Source organism: Emydura macquarii, unplaced genomic scaffold (genome assembly GCF_026122565.2).
Source record: "Emydura macquarii macquarii isolate MOO-44397 ecotype Brisbane River unplaced genomic scaffold, CSIRO-AGI_Emac_v2 contig_450, whole genome shotgun sequence".
NCBI classification, from domain to species: domain Eukaryota; kingdom Metazoa; phylum Chordata; order Testudines; family Chelidae; genus Emydura; species Emydura macquarii.
In genome coordinates, this window is record NW_027130587.1 from 13,398,475 (window position 1) to 13,418,007 (window position 19,533).

At 45.4% G+C, this 19,533-nt stretch overlaps 1 protein-coding gene across 1 annotated transcript in view; it reads left to right on the forward strand.

Moving 5' to 3' along the window:
* AKAP1 (A-kinase anchoring protein 1) overlaps nt 1-19,162 on the forward strand; it is a 34,894-nt gene extending 15,732 nt beyond the window's left edge. The window contains exons 2-11 of the mRNA XM_067538049.1: nt 411-2,121; nt 5,102-5,235; nt 6,643-6,769; nt 9,040-9,167; nt 10,872-11,049; nt 13,002-13,152; nt 14,434-14,501; nt 16,283-16,356; nt 17,626-17,691; nt 17,856-19,162. Of these exons, the coding sequence (XP_067394150.1) occupies nt 435-2,121; nt 5,102-5,235; nt 6,643-6,769; nt 9,040-9,167; nt 10,872-11,049; nt 13,002-13,152; nt 14,434-14,501; nt 16,283-16,356; nt 17,626-17,691; nt 17,856-17,918 (2,676 nt within the window). The 5' untranslated portion in view covers nt 411-434 and the 3' untranslated portion in view covers nt 17,919-19,162. The remainder of the gene's footprint in view (nt 1-410; nt 2,122-5,101; nt 5,236-6,642; nt 6,770-9,039; nt 9,168-10,871; nt 11,050-13,001; nt 13,153-14,433; nt 14,502-16,282; nt 16,357-17,625; nt 17,692-17,855) is intronic.
* The last annotated feature ends 371 nt before the right edge of the window (nt 19,163-19,533 follow it).

Here is a 19,533-nt window from a genome sequence, read left to right on the forward strand (position 1 = left end):
GGAAGCCAGTTTCTGGAGGGGGAGACAGAGGCACAAAGGGGTGAAGTGACTTGCTCAAGGTAATGAAGCCAGTCAGTGGCAGAAGCAGAAAGAGAGCCCAGATCTCCGGACCATGCTGACATAGCAGAGGTGTTCCTTTAGCTAGACAGAAGTGCTTTGCTTTTAATCAAAACAGCCAGTGATTTGGGAAGAGATGTGGGTTGAAGCTCCACTGAAAGCGGTCAGCACAGCTAGCATTGCCAACTTTTAAAAAAAAAAATTGTTCAAGGAACCTGTGAAATCTTGATCGCCTCCGCTATCCTTTTTCCCCCCTCCCCCCCCGCAACTGTCCTATATAACTTCTCGCTCTTACTTAGGAAATAGTGATTGATTTATTTTTAATGCGAGTTACATCTTTCTTCCCTCTCTAGGTATAATTGCTGAGGCTCCTTAAAATGGCTTTACGCTTCCGCACTTTCTTCCCATATGCCTTACCTGGAGTGCTGGCACTGATTGGCTGGTGGTGGTTTTTTTCTCGTAAAAAGGAGCGTACAAGCAGTCATGACAGGCAAGCATTAGCTGGTGTGGAAGATCAGAGGATTGAACCTCTGTCCGGAGAAGAAGTAAATGCTACTAAAGAACTGCCTGCGCTGTCGGAAGAGGACTGTCGAGAGAATGAAACCTTAACTTCCAAGCTGTCCGTAGGGTTAATGACAGCCTCTCTGGCACATGAAACTCAACAGAGATTAAATTCCTCAAGGGACCTTCCTGTCACAGCAGTGACGACCGTCGAATTGTGCACGTTTGAGGACGACAGTGAAAAACTAGAAAGAGCAGCGTCTCAAGAGGAAAACGGGTCCCTTGCACAGGTATCTCCCCCTCCAGCCCCGAAGAGTGTAGAGTGCTGTGACGATGCTGTGCTTGTTACCCAGCAAGAGTCAACTCTCAATGGAGTCCCAGACCAGCAGCCATTGGTGTGTTCAGTGGTAGAGCCAATACAAGAGTCTTTGGGAAAGACCAGGGAAAGTGGTAAAGCAGAAATGACACATGAATCTTTGGAGGATCCATCTGAGGAAATCCAGTGCCCAGAGACTTCGTCCTCAGATACTGACTGCCTGCCAGTTCTTGGCTCTGAAGCAGAGGATTCAGCCACTGCCCAGCCTGCTGTTCTAGATGAAGATGATTGTAAGGAAGTCGAGGGTGTTGTCCAAGGGCAGAGAGAGTCTGTAGTTGGGAAGTTACTGAATAATTATGTAGAGTCTGCCTGCTCGGACCTGTCCGGGGAAGAGGAGGTGTCTGAGATGATCATCAGTACCGTGCCTAAATGTCAGGGAAGGGAAGAGAAGTGCTACTGGGATACGCAGTTGAAAGGAGATGGTTTGGAAAGAGAGAGAATTGGAGGAGTGAGTTTGGACAAAGATGAAGTTGAAAAGATTGAGCAAGTAGCCATACAGATTATTTCCAAAGTCATCTTAGCAGCTACTGAGGAAGTGCTGTCTAGTTCGGTAAGTGATGATGTGTCCAGTGGGATCTGCCAAGTCGCGGTCAGCCGGGTTGATAGACCGCTGGAGAGAGTGAGTATTTCGTCGGATGAGATGCTTGCAGTAGAATTTAGCAGAGGGAATGAAACAGTTACCACAGAGAATGTGGCAACGATACCTGCTCCCATATCGGAAGAGAAACTCAGTCATTGCATGTCTTATTCCAGCTGTTTGAAATACGGGCGTTTATCTAACCCGGTAGACCCGAAAGACCGTCGGCCAAAGAAATCCGTGCACAGCGGAACCCAAGGACCTAACCGGACTTTGGTTACGAACCAGGGGGAGTCATTTGAAGAATCGCATGCAGTAACGGAGGATTCTGGGTGTAGCGCATGTACGTCTGAAGATGGGACGAGCGGCGAGGATCCCTTGCAAAGTACGTCATTGTCTCTCCTATCAGGCCAGCATTCAGACTTGCTGAGCATGTCTGTGATCCAGGACGCTTCCATGGAGCAGAATATGGCACAGCGCGAGAAACCTCGGACCCCTATATTAGGGGAAGACAAAGTGCCGTACAGCAACGGGATGCTGAAAGGGGACGGTGCAGATCTGAGACACGAGAAGCACTGGACGACGGAGACGGATGCAGATCACTCAGGAGGTAAGGGTTCAAATCTCTTTGAGAGCCTTCGTAAAACACATGGGGAGGAAGGTACATTATTACATCATTGAATGTCCTGCTCGGCAGACATAACCCCGCCCCTATTACCACGACTCAGTAGGGCTGCTCATTGGTGGTTACCTTTTCCCAGGAATGAAAAACCTACCGGGTTATATAAATATATATATACATAAATAAATAGACGTGCCTTACACTGAGATGGATAGAACGATCCCACCATAGGCAGCCAGCTCTTGCATCCACAGTGATGGGAGCTCTAGGAAAAACAATAGCTAGCTACATGGTGTCCAGGAACCTTAGCAAGGCGCTGGGCATGCTGGGCACCCATCCAGCAAAGCATCTAACTTAAAGCACCTGAGCCATCCCCTGGAAATCAGTGCTTATTGCATCAGGGCCAGAGAGCTCCACATCTTTCAAGCACATGCCATTACTGCTTGTCCTCAGTAATGTCCTTACAGCTCAGCTGTAAGCGTCGGGCTCCGGCCCTCTGTGGCCCGTTCACGGAAGGGCTAAGTGCGTGCTGCTTTCCGAGATGCATGTACGTGCAAATGGATGGAGCAGGGCAACGGCTTTGCAGTCCGAAGATCAGAGTCCCCTGTGTCAGTGATAACACTGTCTGCTCACTAGGAAAGCGGGTGGAGGATGAGAGATCTCAGCCGCCCAAGTCCACGTGTAAATGTTTGTGACTCCGGAGGGTTTCTCCGTTTGTCTTTGCTGTAGCATCTCCCTCTCGCTAGTGGGGGAGTAGTGTGAAAGCTGGGGGTGTTTTCCTAGCTGCTTTATATTAGACTAACTGTGTGTGTGGACAAGCACAAACTTTAGCCGCCTTCAAAGCTATAGGTAAACAGTCTTCATACATCCCTCCGGTGCAAACCGCTCCTAAAGACAGGATGCATTCATAGGCGCTACAAAGCAATGGGAGTGCTGCCGGTTGCTAGATTGCAGGCTCTGCAGCCTTGAATAGGAGACTGGCGTTAACCATTTTCTAGATGCCCATGTTCTATAAGAAATGCTTCTTATTACAGTGAGTGTAAATAAAGGAAGGAATTAGTCTGACCCTGCCTCATCCACTTCTCGGCATGACGAGCAGAGAGAACAAATGCTCTAATGGACGGGCTAAACTGAGATCACACAGTAAAGCGATAAAACTCTCGTGGTGGGACAAACTCCGAGGTGCTGTAGGTTATTTGGCGTGTGCGAGTTGGACACTGATGGGACAGAAAGGGGGTGTATCAGGAAAAGCTGCTAATGGGAGAGTGCTCTGATCTATAACTTGCATCAATGGGCTACCCTTCCCAAATAGGAGATGCTATCTTAGCTTTGGGTCTCTGGGAAACAAGGCTACCTGACCGGAGGGTGGGAGGGATCATAACCCCAAATCTCAACCCCCTACTACTAGCAGCTTCTAAGAATTCTTTGGGCTTAATTGTTGGGTGTTAAACATCAGATACATCTGGAGTCCCCATTCAAAGATCAGAGTCCTATTGTGCTAGACACTCGGTTGCAGTTTACACTCTTACACTTACTCTTACCTTTACACTCTACGTAACTTATTGCGCTAACTGCGATATTGCATGCCCAACTGAGCAATAACAAAGAGTGATCTGCTTTCTCACACTGCAATGGCATGAATCTGATTGCCGTTAAAGGAATGGCTCCTCTGCACTCCAGCACGCTTGGAAGGATCCCTTCCAGTTTTCAGTGAAATTAAATCGAATGCCTAAAGAAAGGGTCTCAGTTTCTTGCATTTGGAAACTTGCTTTTACGAAATCACATGTGCCCAGATGCATCTCTTTCCAGGAGCCCTTGAATGTGATCTTTGGCTGGCATGTATCTAAGTTCCTTGAGCTTCCCCACACCTCATCCCAAAATGACTAAGATCTTTAATATCAGCTTGGCCCTTAGCAGCTTCACCAAGGCTCATAGCTGGAATGGGGTGCATGCATCCGGCTCAGCAGGACTCTGCCTCGTTGAGTTGCTTGCGAGATGTCTGGTTCAGGGTATCCTGAAGTCCTTTTAAGGTTGGTTTTTTGCAGCTCGACCTTTCCATGAGCCTTTGAAGGCGGTCCCTTCGATGGCTTCAAAGATGTCCTCCCCCTTCCAGCCACGGGCAGGAGGACTCAGGAGCGTCGCAGCAATGGCACTTCCCATTCAAATTGTGGGAAGGGTCTGGGCTCTGCAACACTGGTCTTTGCCGCTTCAGATGTGCGGGGGCCTTCCTTTCAATCTGTTCTTCCATTGATGTTTATGGAGCCTGTCCCATTGAAGTGGCAGGGCCCCTCCTGCTGAATGGGGACGAGTGCTTCTCAGCAAGGCACGTCTGGCCTGCTACAAAGCCGTAGGTGTTCTTTGGTGGCTTATCCCTCCCACTGCTGCTACCTTGATCCAGGGCAGCAGTAATGTGATGTCAGGAGGTTTCCAGTGGAGAAGACTATCTCCCTTGATAACCCATATCTGGTTTTTGAGTCTCAGGTATGAAGGAGAAATCTTTTAATGGCTAGTATTCCAGTGCTGGTCCTAGTTAATCCAAGGGGGCGTGGCTCTGATACTGCGGCTGCATGGATTTGGCATCCCACTAGTAATAGCACATGGCTTCTCTCCCTGACCTGCACATTCTGCCTATTGCATTACAGAGCACGGCTCGTGAACACAGTGGTTCCTAATTAGATTCAGATCTCTCGTCGCACGGGTTGAATTCTTCAGGAGGTTGTAGGGGGACAAAAAAGTCTGTTTCTAGAGGTCCGGTCCAATAAGTTGCACGGATCAGTACCTGACCCAATTTTTTTTCCCTAGAGGAGCTGAGAGTTGAATAGCAGACCCACAATCTAGAATTTAAAGTGTGAATGCACGGTACGGCCTACATTTAGGAAAGTATGTGACATGGGAGTTTTGTTAGACTTCATACAGAGTCTGATGCAGGCTGTCTGAACGCCGTGGTGTGATGTTTTTTTTTTTGCAGGTTCAGATGTAAATAGCATGGATTCTGTGGACAGTGGCTGCGCCCTTGGGAAGACAGAGAATTGCCATAACTCCAAGCCAGGAGCAGAGTCCAATAAGTCTGAGCTCACTATCTGGGAGATAGAGGTGCCAAAGGTAACGAGCCAATTACTCGGCATCCGTAACTCCCTGCAGTGACCTTAAGGAGTGTTCCCTAGTGGCGAGAGGGGGACTGGGAATCAACTCCTGGGTTCTAATCCTGGCTCTGCCACAGGTTCAGCGTGATCTTGAGCAAAGGACAGGGTGGCCCTTCTGTGCCTCCCTCCGTCTATAGAACGGGTGCTGTGCTTACCTGTCCCATCAAGGTGTTGAGGCTTAATGCTCGTAAAGTGCTTTGAAATATCTGCGGAAGCACTCCAAATGCAAAGGGTCACTGTAGCGCTGCTGCTTTTCGATTTTAAGCAGTAAACACCCGTGGTACCAAGAAATCCCAAAACTGGTGTTTAGCCAGTAAACCCCGGCAATGGTCACTTGTCGCTCAGAGCTTGTCTCCACGGGGCAGTAATGCCGATGACCCTGCCACCCTCAAAATGAAATCAATGAACCCTGAAAAACAGAAACCATGATTGATTGGCAGAGGTGTGCCTTGGCTTTTTCTTGCATACGGAGGGTGTTCAACTGGCTTTCCATGTTCTCTGCTGTAATTCTGAATGTCCCTAGGGGGCTAATTCATATTAATGTGCTGGGAGCTCCTCTCCAAAAGGAGAAACTTTCTTTGGGGTTGGGAAGGATGCTCCATGTTCCCTTCAGAGCCCACCCACCCCTCCCCCTGTTCTACACTTGCCCCATTCCCCAGGCTTTGCTTCATGACGTTCATTGTGGAGCCCTGGATGACTTCGCAGGACAGATCCTTGCTGCCCCAGAAGGTTCACAGCTGAGTAGGAGAAGGTGTTGGCCTTCCCACTGGATGGAGCATGCTGCCTCCTATAGTGACGCAGTGGGCCCAGTGAAACTACGTAACGAGCTTCTTTTTATGGGATAGTAGAACCTAGGCACAGGGAATCCACCCTGGGCAGTAGAAGAATCCAGATCACTGGTCATTGAGGACAGGCTGTTAGTTTTTCCTCAAAGAAACTTGTAATTCTTTTTGGTTACAGAGGTTACTTAGGGTTTTTCAAATGAAAGGCACGATGGCATAAGAAATGAGGCCAGATTCAGAGATGGTGTAATTTCATTGATGTCAGGAATTACACTAGCCTATGTCAGGCCTGGGTGGGCCCGTTAGTGTCTTCGCCGCACTTGCTGTTTCTGCAGGCTAGAAAGATGGAAGTAGCAAAATGTGGGTAAATCAGAAACTGCCTGGGGATACTAAACAAAATTTCCCTACACCGCACTGGGCCAACGTCATTTTGCATTTGGTAGAAGCCTGATCTGCTCTGAGTTCTGATGGATCCCCACGGCTCAGTAAGATCTGTGGCTTTTCTTGTAGGTGAAATTAAGCATTTAAAAATTAGCGTGTGCTGTTCTCGCTCCTCACTGTGACTTCTCCGTCTTTTCATCAAGCACTTGGTTGGCCGGCTGATTGGCAAGCAGGGGAGGTACGTGAGTTTTCTCAAGCAAACTTCTGGTGCCAAAATTTATATTTCAACGCTACCTTACACCCAAGACATCCAGATTTGTCACATAGAAGGTGAGTGAGATGATTCCCAGTTGTTGGGGTTTTTTGGTCTGTATTTTCTGAAATCTAATGTCAGGGCACTTAGATAAACGGATGAAGAACTGACTGCAGCTTTGGCACACAACTGTGTCCTGTGCTCAAAATCCTGCTTTGTTACCACCAAGGCTTCAAGCAACATCAGTGCTGGGCCATGTCTGTGCTATGAAGAAAGGTGTATTTTTAATACGTTAAAATCCTATGGGGAAAGAATTTGGCTTACCTCAACCAACCAATGGGTGTTAACACACAACAGCCTTGTCCACACTAGGTTTTTATAGTGCCCCTCTTTCCCTAGCGCGGACAAGGTTTAAAGGGTACCTTTTTCGCAAACCCTTCTAGTAGAGAAGCGTGTGAGCGGCTGTTCTATATCCATACTCTTTCCCTAGCCATATGTCTGTACGTACAGTGACATGGAGACACAGAGCGGAGCTGATCAGCAGCTGGGTTGTGATTTGCAGTGCGCACAGGCATACCCGTGCTAGCTGTAAACTACCTAGTTCTCTTAGAAATAACAGAGTGAGGACGCCGTGATGCGGGCTTCGGTGCTGGCTGCAGACGCCCGCCTGATCCCACTGGATACATACTGCTTTGTGCTGCCCACTGCTGTTTTCAGCAAGCTAGCTAGAGCATGGCTAGTGCGTGCAGTATGTGGCCTGTAATGTGTTAGCATCTAGCTAATCCCCTGCTAACAACCCCACTGAGAGGATTTAGATAACTAACCAAACCCGTGGAGCTAACACGTTTGCAGCCATTGGATTGCTCACTCTACTTGTATTTCATTTCCTTTTTGTCTTGTGGGTTCAGGCTGTAAACTTTTCAGGGCAGGGACTCTCTTGGGCTTGGCCTACACCGGAAGGTTATATTGGCATAGCTGCGTCAGTCAGGCGTGTATTCAAAAACAAAAAACCACCATGCGCCTGATGGACGTAGCCAGGCTGACAAAACCCCCAGCGTAGCTGCAGTCATGTGGCTGGAAGGGGGCTTCTGCTGAGTTAATTTCATTCAGGGATGTGGTGTTTCTGTGTCTACTCGCCAGGGCCCGTGCTGGCATAGCTATTCCATGGTGTAGACATGCCCTTATTCTGTGTCTGAATAATGACCAACGAGATAGGACCCATTCTTGGTTGCAACCTCATCACTGCTGTAATAAGCATAAATAAGTTGCTGTAAATTTTGACAAAAGAAATCACTGAAAACAAACGCGTGCTGAAATATTTTTATAAGTGATATGGGAAGCTGGGGAAATGTTCCATGTACCAGGATCTTTAAAGGACCACTGTACAAAGAAGTATGACTTAAAAAAATCTTCAGCTTAGTTATTCAGACACTATTAAAACTGAATTGTTTCCAAGGTACAGTAGAATCTGAGTTACAGACACCAGAATTACGAACTGACCGGTCAACCACACACCTCATTTGGAACTGGCAGTGCGCAATCACGCAGCAGCAGAGACCAAAAAAATAAAAAGCATAGAGCGTACAGCATCGTGTTAAATGCAAACCGCTTAAAAAAAAGGGAAATCAGCAATTTTTTTCTGCATGGTAAAGTTTCAAAGCTGCATTAGTCAATGTTCAGTTGTAAACTTTTGAAAGAACCACCATAACGCTTTGATCAGAGATATGGACGTTTCAGAGTTACGGACAACCTCCGTTCCCAAGGTGTTCGTAACTCTGAGGTTCTACTGGACTCCTTGCTGTTTATGCTGTTACACTCTGTGCTTGGCTTATCGTGGACAGATGCAGCCCATGTCAGTTACGTTTCCTCAGTTTAAGGGATAGTCCTTGCACAGTACTGCACAGTTTTTGGTCATGGAGTGGTTGAGACTTTCAAAGCAGGATCTAACCATGCATCTTTCGCTAAAGTGAATGGAAGAGTTGTGGCTGGATCTCATGTATAGCCTTGAAAATATCAGCTGTCAAGACTTATCGCTGAACTTAAACAAAACAACCACTCCATACTGGGGATTTTGTAAAACTCTTTCCAATGTGAGGCTTAGAACTCACTGAATAGCCCTTTTCGGTGAAGCAGAAACCAGCGCACAGTATTCCCATGGCAGGAGGCATCTTGGCTCAGTTTTATTTACAGCTGTGCATCCAGGCTTTTACCCCCATCAACAAAAATATTTGCTGGTTTAGACAGGAAAGGTCTGTATGCAATCGTATCGCTCAGGAGGAGTTGCAAGGTACTGCTGTAGTGTGCCCAACACATCGATGTGATTTGACTCCGTCTTTTTGTCTTCCAGGCTCTCAACATCATGTGGACAAAGCGCTGAGTCTGATTGGTAAGAAGTTCAAGGAACTGAGCCTCACCAACATTTACGTTTCTCCAGCCCCATCCCTGATGTTGCATTCCCTCCCTATGACTTCCTGGGTAAGTCCCAAGACAGCATGCTAGCAGTGTTTATATAGTTAGGCTGTATGGGCATGGCACAGGAGATGTATCCATTGAGCCACGTTGCATTCTCCCTTCGTTTTGACTGTTCTGTTTCCAATAGTTTTTTCCATTAAGCAAATGTCAGGGATGGTCTTATTGAGCAGGCCTATCTTACAATGACTAGGCATCAGAAAAATCCCCTCCATAGATGGGTGTGCTGGAAAGACCAGGCACGTATTGGGTAAACCTGCGAACCCTTCTTGATGCCAGAGTAGCCACTATACAAGCAAGCAGCTCTGCAAAGATTCCTTCAAGTATGTCTTTTGCTTTTCTTGCTCAGCACAGATGCGGTTGTTGCGTGTCGGACTGTTTCCATCTGTCACTGCGCTGCCCTGTGTTTAATTTCCTGGAACACAACCGCAGAAAATGTACCCAGGCCTTCGACCCAAACGTGCTTAATTTCCAGCAGTCACACGTCTGACACAGTCAGTTTTTGCCTACAGACCCAGACGTGTTTGCTCAAGGAAATAGCCTTTTGGGTTTTTGGTTTGTACATGAGACATTGTGCTTCCATTCTTACAAACCATTTGCCGTGCAGTCAGAGACAGAGACGATCGGTTTCTGTGTATACTGATTGTCATGTGACTTGTAGAATCATGCTGGATTTGTTACTTTCCAATAGCATCACATTCCCTTTAAATATCTTATCGCAGTTATTCAAATCTGGCATTAGAATCAACCTCCGCACTTTCCGCACAGTGTTTCACATCTGTTTCCCTTTTCAGATGTCTGTAAATCACAGCCCCTTTGATTATAGCCCTTACTGGTTACACGATGAACTCCAACATCTGTTAAATAGCTGAATATAGTTTGGCAATATATATCTGCACCTGCCTCCGACGGCAGCAAGGGGGCTGTTGTATGTTTCTCATTCTTTAAGCTTTCTCCTTTGGGTTTTGGTTTATAACCTTCAAAGGAAATTCCAGTGCAGCTCAGGGTTGGGATAGGTACCTTTAGATGTTGCCGAGTATACCATCAAAAGCCTGATGGCTGCGTAGTGGCCTGTGTGAAGTGACTTTGCAGGGAAATCCTGTGACAGTGTCTTCATTGCAGAGCCCTCCATCACAAATTGCTACTTATTTGGCAGTCCCACTAGAGAGGCCAGGAGCTCAGATGAGCATGGAATTAAACTACTTTCTCCCAATGAGTGATTCTACCAGATCGCACTTTGGGGTATTTGGTCAGGATGGCACACAAAGAGCTTGCAGTGTTGCTGCCTATCGTCTCTCTCCCCTGTGGATAAACAGCATTCGTTAGTGCTGACATTATGCTGACTGCTGTACAAGATGTACAGTCCCTGCCCTAAAGAATTTATGCTAATCGGATCCCCTTCATGTGAATACGTCAACAATGGCCTCTCCATCAACTGGTCCTAGATTCAAATTAGTCTCCTCGTGGTGAAGATCTAGAGAGCCCATTTCTCCCTCAGCTGTTCCTAGGTTCAAACTCTTTGCCTAGAGGTGAAGATCTATAGAGCCTGCTGCTAAACTCCGGCACCACTAAGGCCCCTCATTTTTTTTTTGGTAGTAGGATAGATAAGATATCAATGGAACTGAGTTTATTACTAACCTTCGGAATGCGTGAAGCTCACGTTGCAATAGTATGTTAATGGAAACTTAACACCATCTGTCTCTGCGGCAGCTCATGCTACCGGATGGAGTCACCGTCGAAGTAATTGTCGTTAACCAAGTCAACGCAGGGCACATGTTTGTCCAGCAACACACGCACCCCACGTTCCATGTGCTGCGCAGTCTGGACCAGCAGATGTATGTCTGCTATTCTCAGCCCGGAATTCCAACTCTGCCAACTCCAGTAGAAGGTAAGTCGTTTCATTCCTCCTGAATTGTCAAGCAGGAAGTCTCCTCCTGGGATCTGTCCCTGGTCTTTCCCAGTAACATCTTTCTCCTCTGCGCTTCAGGGTAACGTGAGTCCGGAGTACACTGAAAGGTATTTTTTCAGTGCCTCTCCCCTGTGCTCCTTAATAAATCAAGCTTTCCATGTTCTCAAGTTTGCTCTGCCATCTGGAGATGAGGATCTATGACAAAACTAGCCATGGGTCAGACAATAGAGAATCTATATAAAAATGGGACATAAGCCTTCTTTGCATTGGTTAATAAATTTGTAAATGGTGTTACATGAGTTTCTTCTAAGGAGACTTACCTGTGAAAATAACATGTAAAATAATAAATGTTTGCTGCTTCTAAACATTGGGGAGGGGCAATGGAAGGTCAATTAAAAAGCTGTGTTTAAAACAACTACCAAGCTCTTCTAACAGACTTTGTGGAAGGGGTATTAAAGCTCCTGCTTCAGGACTTAGGCAAATTTCAAAGCATTAGAGGTGAGGAGGATCCCTAATGTGGGTGGCAGACTACTCCGACTACATCTGCCGACTGCAGGGTTCTTGCACTTCTCTTTGAGGCCTCTGGCGCTGGCCAGTGTCAGAGATGGGTTATTGAACTAGACAGGGATTGGCTCTCATCCAATCTGGCAGTTCCTATCTTCCTACCAGGGTAAATTCAAAGCAGAATTCCTCTGGCCAATGATAAACTACTCCAAAAGCTTTGAATGTAAAACGTGTTCCAGTGATAACTAGCTTGAATATAAGCAGCATTGCTACGGGCAGCGTGTGTTCCCATGTTCTTGGTGGGGGTGGAGGGGCGGTTTTTTTTATTTACCTTTCCCATAGCCAGTGTTTTCATCTCCTCTCCCTTTAGCCTTGTCAGTCAGGGAACAGTGTTGCTGCGTGTTCCTGAAGATGTTTGCTGCTGGCACCTTAATTATAACATCAGGAATATTTTCTTTGCTATCAAACACTGTCATTTTCTCCTTATAGAGGTATAATTTCTGGCAATGCCTTCAGATTGCTGGTGTGCGCGGGGGGTGAGGGAGAAGAATTTCTGACATGGCTGTTTCTGCTGTGTGTGTCTTTCCAAAGCGGTTCAGCGTGGCATGCCCACCTTTAAACAAGGGGGTGTTTAATTGCGCAGGGGAGTACGGTGGGCGGATCCGTGTGTGGGACTGTTTCTTGGTGTTTCACAAAGGTGGCAGTTCAGCTGGATCTTTTTCTTTATTTTCAAGGCCCCTTCCGTAGAACAGCTGTTTGTCCACTTCCTAGAGCATCCCTCAGATTCACCTCACTCCCGTCGTGAGCGATTCAGTTGTTACTAAAGCTCTGAATACTTCTCCTGCGCAAGTTGCTCACATTGAGCTGCTGCTTTAATACAAACAAAAGTGAAAAATTAAACACGCTAAGCATGTTGAGAGAGCGTTTAAAAGCCTCTTGTTACTGCAGGCCGGGTTTGTCCTGCATCTGCTTGATATCGCTGGCCAGGGCAAAGCGGAGATAGAAGGGTATTGGTGCTGCTAGTGGCTCCGGCCATGCTTGTGCAAGGCATTGTGCTTTCACGCAGTGAGAAACAGCTCCTCCCTGAAGAGCTTGTGATCAAAATAGGCGAGACAAAGGGTGGGAGGGGAAACTGAGGCACAGAGAGGCACAGCAACTTGCCCAAGGTCACCCAGCGGGTCATTGACCGAACCAGCAATAGAACCTGGGACTCCTAAATCATGGTCCAGGGCTCAGTCTGCTAGATCATGCTACCTCCCTGCCGCAGCGCGCTAGGAGTCTCATCTGAGAGCAGGTAGCAGCATGTCCTCCTACGCTCTGCACCGGTTCCCCAGCAGACACAGGTGCTGGGTGTCTACTATTCCAGAGGAACTTACAGAAACAGGCACCAACACTGACTCTTCTCCTCACCATCTTGTGTTTTGCAGTTGGTGTGATCTGTGCTGCTCCGGGCTTGGATGGCGCTTGGTGGCGGGCTCAGGTGGTCGGCTACTTCAAAGATAACAGCGAAGTGGAGATCCGATATGTGGACTACGGAGGATACGAGAGAGTTAAAATTGACACACTCAGGCAAATCAGGTCAGGAACCATTTTTTTCCCCTTCCCTTGACTGGAAAAATAAATGGTTGAACTACCATAACTGAGTGTAAGGGCTTGATAGATACGGGTGTCTCCGCAGTATGATGGAAGCCTGAGGGGTGGGGGAATGGTTCTCAGCAATGTACAGCCTCATGGGACACCTGGGTTCCTCAGTGACACACCTAGCTCTTCCATAGCGCTTTCATCCATAGATGTCTAAGCGCTCACGGAGGCAAAAATCTAATCCCCATTTAAGTGGTGGGTAACTGTGGAACAGAATAGCGACTTGACCAAGGGCATCTGGCAACAAAGCCAGGGATAGACCTTCGATTTAAGTGCCACATCCAGTACCCTATCCGCTGGGCCGGGCTGCCTCACAAAAACGCCGTGTCCCTGCAGTGATGTGTCGGATACGTTGGGGGAATGACGCACTTGTTCTCTTCCTGGCGGGAAGTGATGAGGCGCAGCCTACGTAGCACGTGGTCAGCTGGATCAGGGAGAGACTTTGCCCTTTCAGAGAGGGTTCCCTCAGTCGCAGGGGTACACCATTTGCAAGGCTGTGTTGTGGGATGGAAAATGAGATTGTATGGAGCCGGGGCAGAGGTAGGCAACTTGGGAGGAAAACGTGGAGAAGCACTCGTCGTCCCTGCACATGGGTCCTAACTTCCTACTTTGACAAGCTGTAGGTTTAAAACTTCCTGCAGTTGCTTAGCTGCTGGTAGCCAAGCTGGGAGGGTCGGTGTAGACAAGGTACTAGTGATTGTCAATACTTAAAAGCACTGTAAGTGGCTTAAAACATTGCCACTGGCCTGGGTTATGCTCCTGTTCCCAATGGAGAAGCTGAAATGGCGGTAGGAAGCAAGGCACAATGCCGGCTGGGGTGCTGCGTGAGATGAAGCAATTTCATTGCTATCATTGTGCCTGGAGGACCCGGATGAGATCAGGGCCCCATTATGCTAGTGTAACAAGCACATAGTAAGTGATTGACAAAGGATGGGAGAAAAGGAGCACTATACCCCCATTTTACTCAGCGAACTGAGAGTAAGGAACCCAGAGCTTAAACCCAAATCTCCCATTCCCATGCTTTAGCCACAAGATACCATTCCTCTTGTATGAATTGTGCTCAGACACTTGTTACGGGTACTGTGTCTATTCTTTTGGCTGTAACTAATCTGAAGCAAATGAATTCCTGCTGTATCAGCCATCATCAGTTCAAAGAATGATAAGGAATTAGGGTAGAGCTGTGTTCTTCTATTCAAGTTGATTCTCTTCTCTTTTAAGGTCTGATTTTGTAACACTACCTTTCCAAGGAGCAGAAGTTTTATTAGACAATGTGGTGCCACTTCCAGGTAACATAGCTCACCGGAGAGACACTAATGATGGGCCATTGTAGTGCTGGGTTAAACAGGATACGATCATTTGAGAAGCCCGAGTTGTCTCGGCTTTCTCCATCGCATTTCAAGCACAACATCTGAGGTTACGAGAAAGTGGATTAGAAAATATCTTTTTCTTTTTTTTTGCACTTTTTGCCAGCACTGTGGAACTAGTTCCCCTATCTTTCCTGTCTAGTCAATGTGTGCAGGTTTTTCACATGGCTGTGGATGGAGAGAGAAACAGTTGCATTCTCTTATTTTTTTTCCTAACTTAAAACCACAAACTGGCAGAACTACCAGAGAGCAGCTGGAGTGCCTATAACTACTGTTTAAATCCCTCTTTTCCAGTGGACTAGACAGCAAGTGTACTGCCCCTTTAAGGTAACTGTAAATAAACACATGCAGATTAATTCCTTAATCTATTAATCAAGCCTCTGACATTCCCATACTGAAATAGCTGTTGACTGATGGCATGTATGGTTCTGAGTGTTCTAAAAACTGCCCCAGTGCTGGAAGAGAAGGGAAATGCCTGGTGTCCATAAACATGTCATGTTGCCAATAGAGATCCAGCCGTGTTAGGCTGGTGCCTTAAAAAAAAAAAGGCTTTTTAGTTCTTAATATTGAAGGATGTTAACCCAACCCACTTATAGCATCCTCGATGTCAGGGCTCTGGGCATCATGAGAGGAAACCTTGTTCTGGCCGTAGGTACAGGGATTGCCTCTGCCAAAGCTGTAAGTGGATGGCAAAGGTTGAAAGTTATTCCGTCCCAAGCTGCCAGCAGCAGAGTTCCTTTTTTAGCATGCGCTCTGCAGTCCGGGATCTCTCGCAACATCTGCAGCAGTGCTGTCACCAGTGATGCTGGAGATGCCTCACCAGGGCGGATCGAAAGAGTGTGTGGACAAAGAACAAAGTTTATTTTGAAACACCTTGATCTTTAAGTGTAAAGGGCACAGGTTGTCCAAGCCCGGAAGGTAGATTTTGTTTGTTTCTCTTTCTCAAAACTCGGTGTGTTGCCGCGTTGTGCGTGGGAACCAGGGACCATCACCTCAGTGTTATACTTCACTCAGCTTGGACAATGAAATGTGAACAGACTGTATTAACAAAGAGCACAGCTTGTAGTGTTAAAATTCCACCTATCCTGCAAGGGATTTCTTATCCTGTAGTGTAATTCCATTGAATAGCACTGAGTTCCTGTTTGCATATTAAACTCCCTGCAGGACAAGTGAATTCCTGAGCTTCCTGGGCTCAAGAATGGCTCCTTTAAAAACTGAAATATTGATGAGTTCTAGAGGGGTAGCCGTGTTACTCTGTTTTTAGCAAAACAGCGAGAGTCCTCAGGCACCTTAAAGACAAACAAATTTATTTGGGCATAAGCTTTCGTGGGCAGAAACCCACTTCGTTGGTATGCCCGAATAAATTTGTTTGTCTTTAAGGTGCCACAGAACTCTTGCTGTTTTGAAATATTAATGTAAATTACGATATCTGAAGACAAGTGTCCTTAGTAATTACTTTGAATCTAGCATCCATTTATGCACGTGGCTACTGAGCTAGGATCCTTTAAAAAGACAACTCTTCATCATCTCCCCTCTGAGACACGCATTCCGTGTGATCTTGTTCAGCTTCATAGACTAAATGCCTGTAGCAATGAGTGCGGTTCTTTGGCCTGTATTATGCAGGAGGTTGGACTAAATTATCAGAATGGTAAAATCTATGCGCCTGTGAATGGCTGACTTGTTTTCTCCTTTTCTGTCCAAAGATGAGGATCACTTTTCATCAGAAGCGGACTCAACTGTTAGTGAGATGACCCGAGGCACACCTCTGCTTGCACAGGTATGTATATTACTCTGTATTGGTGCAACTGTTGCTGGAATAGTGTGTCCAGTGCTGGTCTCATTTATTCGAGAAGGATGTTGATAAATCGGAGTTGGTTCAGAAAAGACCCATGAGAATGATTCAAGGATTGGAAACCATGCCTTATAGTGATAGACTCAAGACACTCAATCTGCTTCTCTCCTCAAAGAGATGGGTAAAGAGTGACTTGATCATTGTCTACACCTAGATGGGGGAAACAGAGAATTGGTAGCAGGCTCTTTGATCTAGCAGATAAAGGCATAACAAGATCCAGTGGCTGGAAGTTGAAGCCTAGAAATAAAGCTTACATTTTTAATTCATGCAGGAAAGTTCTATGGTCTGTGTTATGCAGCAGGGCAGACTGGATAATCACAATAGTCCCTTCATGTATTTCATGGATTATAATGGTGGAACATGAGAGAGGTCTAGAAGAGTGGTTCTAAACCAGGGTACATGTACACCTTAGGGCACGCAGAGGTTTTCCAGGGGGTACATCAACTCATCTAGATATTTGCCGTGTTTTACAACAGGCTACATAAAAAGCACTAGTGAAGTCAGTACAAACTAAAATTTCATACAGACAATGACTTGTTTATACCGCTCTGTAGCCTGTACACTGAAATGGAATTACAATATTTATATTCCAATTGCTTTATTTTATAATTATATGGTAAAAATGAGAACATAAGCAGTTTTTCAGGAATGGTGTGCAGTGACGCATCTGTATTTTTGTCTGATTTTTGTAAGCAAGTAGTTTTTTGGTGAGGTGAAACTTGGGTGTTTGCAAGACAAACTCCAGAAAGGGGTACAATAGTCTGGAAAGGGTGAGAGCCGCTGGTCTAAAAAATCTGCCAATGCTGCTTAGGCTTGGGCAGTTGGGCACCCTAAAGTAACATAACTTCCATAGTGCTATGATGAATCAAAAGTTGAATGAAACCCTCTAGAGACTTGAAACACTCAGCTCTGACCTGCTTATAGGACTCATGCTACTGAGATCTTATCTCCCAAGAACGGACCAACTGCTCTCTTGAGTAATAACATCTAGCTCTCCTCTGGTGCACTTGATCTGTAGCTCTTAAAGCAATTACAAAGGAGGCAAGTCTCTTTATTTCATAGATGGGGAGACTGTCCTGCCACTGTTGTCCCTCTCAGGAAGCGAGAGCTTTGTTGTTGCTAAGCTATGACACCGCACACTGACACACCAGCTTGTCTGCCATGCTCTCTCTCAACACATGTCTGTGTTTCCAGGTCACAAATTATGACAGCGCAACAGGTCTGCCTCTTATCCAGCTGTGGAGTATGATGGGAGATGAGGTGCGTACACTTGCAGAAATCTAGTGCGCTGGTTTGTACAGACTCAGACGTGGGTGTAAAAACTATACTTAGAGTTCTCGGGATTTCTTTTCATGAATTAGTATCATGTAGGGATCTTGCTTTCAGGCTGGTATTTCTTTCATCTGTCTCTTATTTTTCCTTAGGTGGTGTCAATAAACAGAGCTCTGGTGGAAAGAGGATTTGCTCAGTGGATTGACAGCTACTAGCAAACTCCCAGGCAACTTTTTTCTAAAAAAAAAAACAAAACAAAACAAAAAAAACAAATAAAATTTTTTAAAAATCCCTTTTTTGCACTGTATTAGAATTAGGTTTGGCAATCCTGCAGGGACGACCTGTTTGTTTATACCACTGCGCAAAACTCTGTGGTCCATGGAGACTTGTTTGCTTGACTGTTACCATTTCACTCGAAATACATACCTCATTTCAGTGAAAGGCAGGGAGTTACTAAAAGCCATAAAAAGATACTGTAGCTTTAAAACAAAACCCGTCCCTGGCCTAGTTCTAAAAGTTATTTAAAAAAAACAAAAACGTGGGGTTTGCTTGAAGCTAACAAAATGCCCTATCATATGTTAACTGTGGCTACATATTTATTGCACAGATGCCTCAGAGGCTGTTTTTTCTGAAAGTGATGTTGGCTGTTTTTATAAATCGATTTGCTGCCTATAAAGCCAGCAGGAAATAGGTAAAGGATTTAAAGTTCAGTTGTGTATTGACTTTTCCATGTTATGCCACCAACTTGCAAAAGCTTTATTAGTCTGATCTGTTACTTATGCTGGGAGACAAATGAACTGCATTCATGGCACTTACGTTCACACATCTCTCATGATAGAATTGTTTTAGGCTTGAGCTGCATAAGAAGAAAACTTCATCTGTGCAGACTTTTGAAATGCAGGATGAGTTACCACTACAACCATAAATTGTAAATCTGCTATGTTCCAGATCATGTATTTAAAGAAAAAAAAGATTGCCAAACCTGATTGTAATTTATAACCGTTTTCTAGCTGTGCAACTCTGTGTAAATATATATAAAATGACTGTAATATTTTGTATAAGAGAAACACTGGAGAAAACAAAGGGAACTTCAAAAGAAAAATTTTTTCACACCAAAATATCCTCTGTAAGTAGAAACAGTTTGGAGTCCGTTAGTACAGCTGGCGTACTTGGAGCATCCGAATGAGGGAGTGTTTCTGCTCTGCTGTGTACAGAATTAGCATTGCCCTAGATTGCTGTATGGTATGATTTGTGATCACTGAATTCTCTGCTACTTTGCTGTACAGACTGTTTAAAAAAAAAAAAAGTAATTTGGAATTAATATTGCAGTGGTGTTCTTTCTCTTGATTTATGTTGCTCCCTTTTAGATTGGTATCAAATGTGGAATTTAAAATTTTTGTTCAAATAATTTAAGATAACTTAATACTATTAAAAATATTGTAATGTACCTGCATTTAGACATGTGTATTGAGTTGGGATTTGTTATTGGCTGGGAAGACACTTAACAGGAACGCATTGGTATAGTCAATCCTCGGAAAATGAGAATCTTTCAGACCAATCCAGAGACCTTTTTTTTTTTTTTTTTTTTTTTTTTTTTTTTACATTCTGTGAGCTGATATGTTGGTCCACCATGCAGATATGAATGTAGCTACCTACAACTGCACTTGATCAGATCCATTCAGATATGATTTGATTGTATCCTTTTTTTTGTGAATTCTCTCTGTTTGGGGCATACGGTTTAATGTTAGCAATAATGATATCCAATGAAAACTAAATTGATACCTTGGTTCAATCTAAAAACAAAACAAAAAATTCTCTTGGAATGTGATT